The sequence below is a fragment of the Parus major genome, unplaced genomic scaffold, assembly GCF_001522545.3.
Source record: "Parus major isolate Abel unplaced genomic scaffold, Parus_major1.1 Scaffold505, whole genome shotgun sequence".
NCBI lineage: Eukaryota > Metazoa > Chordata > Aves > Passeriformes > Paridae > Parus > Parus major.
In genome coordinates this window covers 20,178-21,581 of record NW_015379396.1, presented here as the reverse complement: position 1 = coordinate 21,581, position 1,404 = coordinate 20,178, and the positions used below count along the sequence as shown (strand labels likewise).

Genomic DNA, 1,404 nt, shown 5'->3' with positions numbered 1-1,404 from the left:
ATTGTATTATTACATTATATTATGTTAATTAGATTGTATTTTATATAGAAAATAAGATTAGATTGTATTATTACATTATATTAATTAGATTATATTTTATATAGACAATAAGATTAGATTGTATTATATCTAATATAAAACAATATAATGTAAAGTAATGTAATTATTAGATACTGTATTAATTATCTTACATTACATTATATTATGCTAATTAGATTTTATTTTATACAGAATTTAAGATTAGATTGTATTATTACATTATATTATGTTAATTAGATTATATTTTATATAGAATATAAGATTATATTTTATTATTATATATAATATAATACAATATAATGTAATATAATTATTAGATATTGTATTAATTATCTTACATGATATTACGTTAATTAGATTATCTTTTATATAAGATTGGATTGTATTATATATAATGTAATTATAATATAGTTATAATATAATTATAATATAATTAGAATGTAATTATAATATAAGTATAATATAGTTATAATATAATTATAATCTAATAATGTATTTATAATATAGTTATAATAATATAATTATAATATAATAATATAATAATTACATTATATTATATTAATTAGATTATCTTTTATATAATATTAGATTGTATTATATACAATGTAATTATAATATAATTATAATATAATTAGAATGTAATTATAATATAATTATAATAATAATTCTATTAGATATTGTATTAATTATATTACATTATATTATATTAATTAGATTATATTTTATATAGGATTAGATTGTATTATATATAATGTAATGTAATATAATTAATATATTAGATTATATTATATTACTTTATTAAATTATTAAATTATATTATAATATCTAATTATCTATTGTATTATATTTAACACTTATATAATTTATTTTTAAAACAAATAAAGAGAATTTTTGATGGAGCCAGGGGGTGAAACCAAACCAAATTCAATTTCCAAACAAAATCCCAAGGGCACAGCTCCACTCATGGAGCTTTTCCAGCTCTTTTGGGAATTCCAAGCCTGGAATAAAAGCTCTGAGGTGCAGATTTTTTAATCCAGGTGGGAATTTTTGTGTTCAAACAGGAGAAAAAAAACAAATTTGGAGAAGAAAATTGGGAAGGGAAAAGTAGGAAAAAAAAATCAGGAAAACTGGAAAAGTGGGATTTGCTGCTGGAATTAATTCCTTGGGATTTATGAGCTGGCTAGGGGAGAGTTAATGAATGTCAGTTTTATTGGGGTTAATTAGGGGTTAATTAGGAGTTAATTTCCTGCCTTTCTTTCTGGCTGTGGTTGCAGGAGAACGACTTTGACCGCCTGGCCCTGCAGTACACACCCAGTGCCTGAGCCTTGGGAATGCTCCTGGAGCAGGGAAATTCCTTCTGGAGCA

At 21.4% G+C, this 1,404-nt stretch overlaps 1 protein-coding gene across 1 annotated transcript in view; it reads left to right on the top strand.

The window, feature by feature from the left end:
- Positions 1 to 1,361, top strand: part of COPE (COPI coat complex subunit epsilon) — an 11,100-nt gene extending 9,739 nt beyond the window's left edge. The window contains exon 5 of the mRNA XM_033511716.1: positions 1,314 to 1,361. Coding sequence (XP_033367607.1) covers positions 1,314 to 1,361 — 48 coding nt within the window. The remainder of the gene's footprint in view (positions 1 to 1,313) is intronic.
- The last annotated feature ends 43 nt before the right edge of the window (positions 1,362 to 1,404 follow it).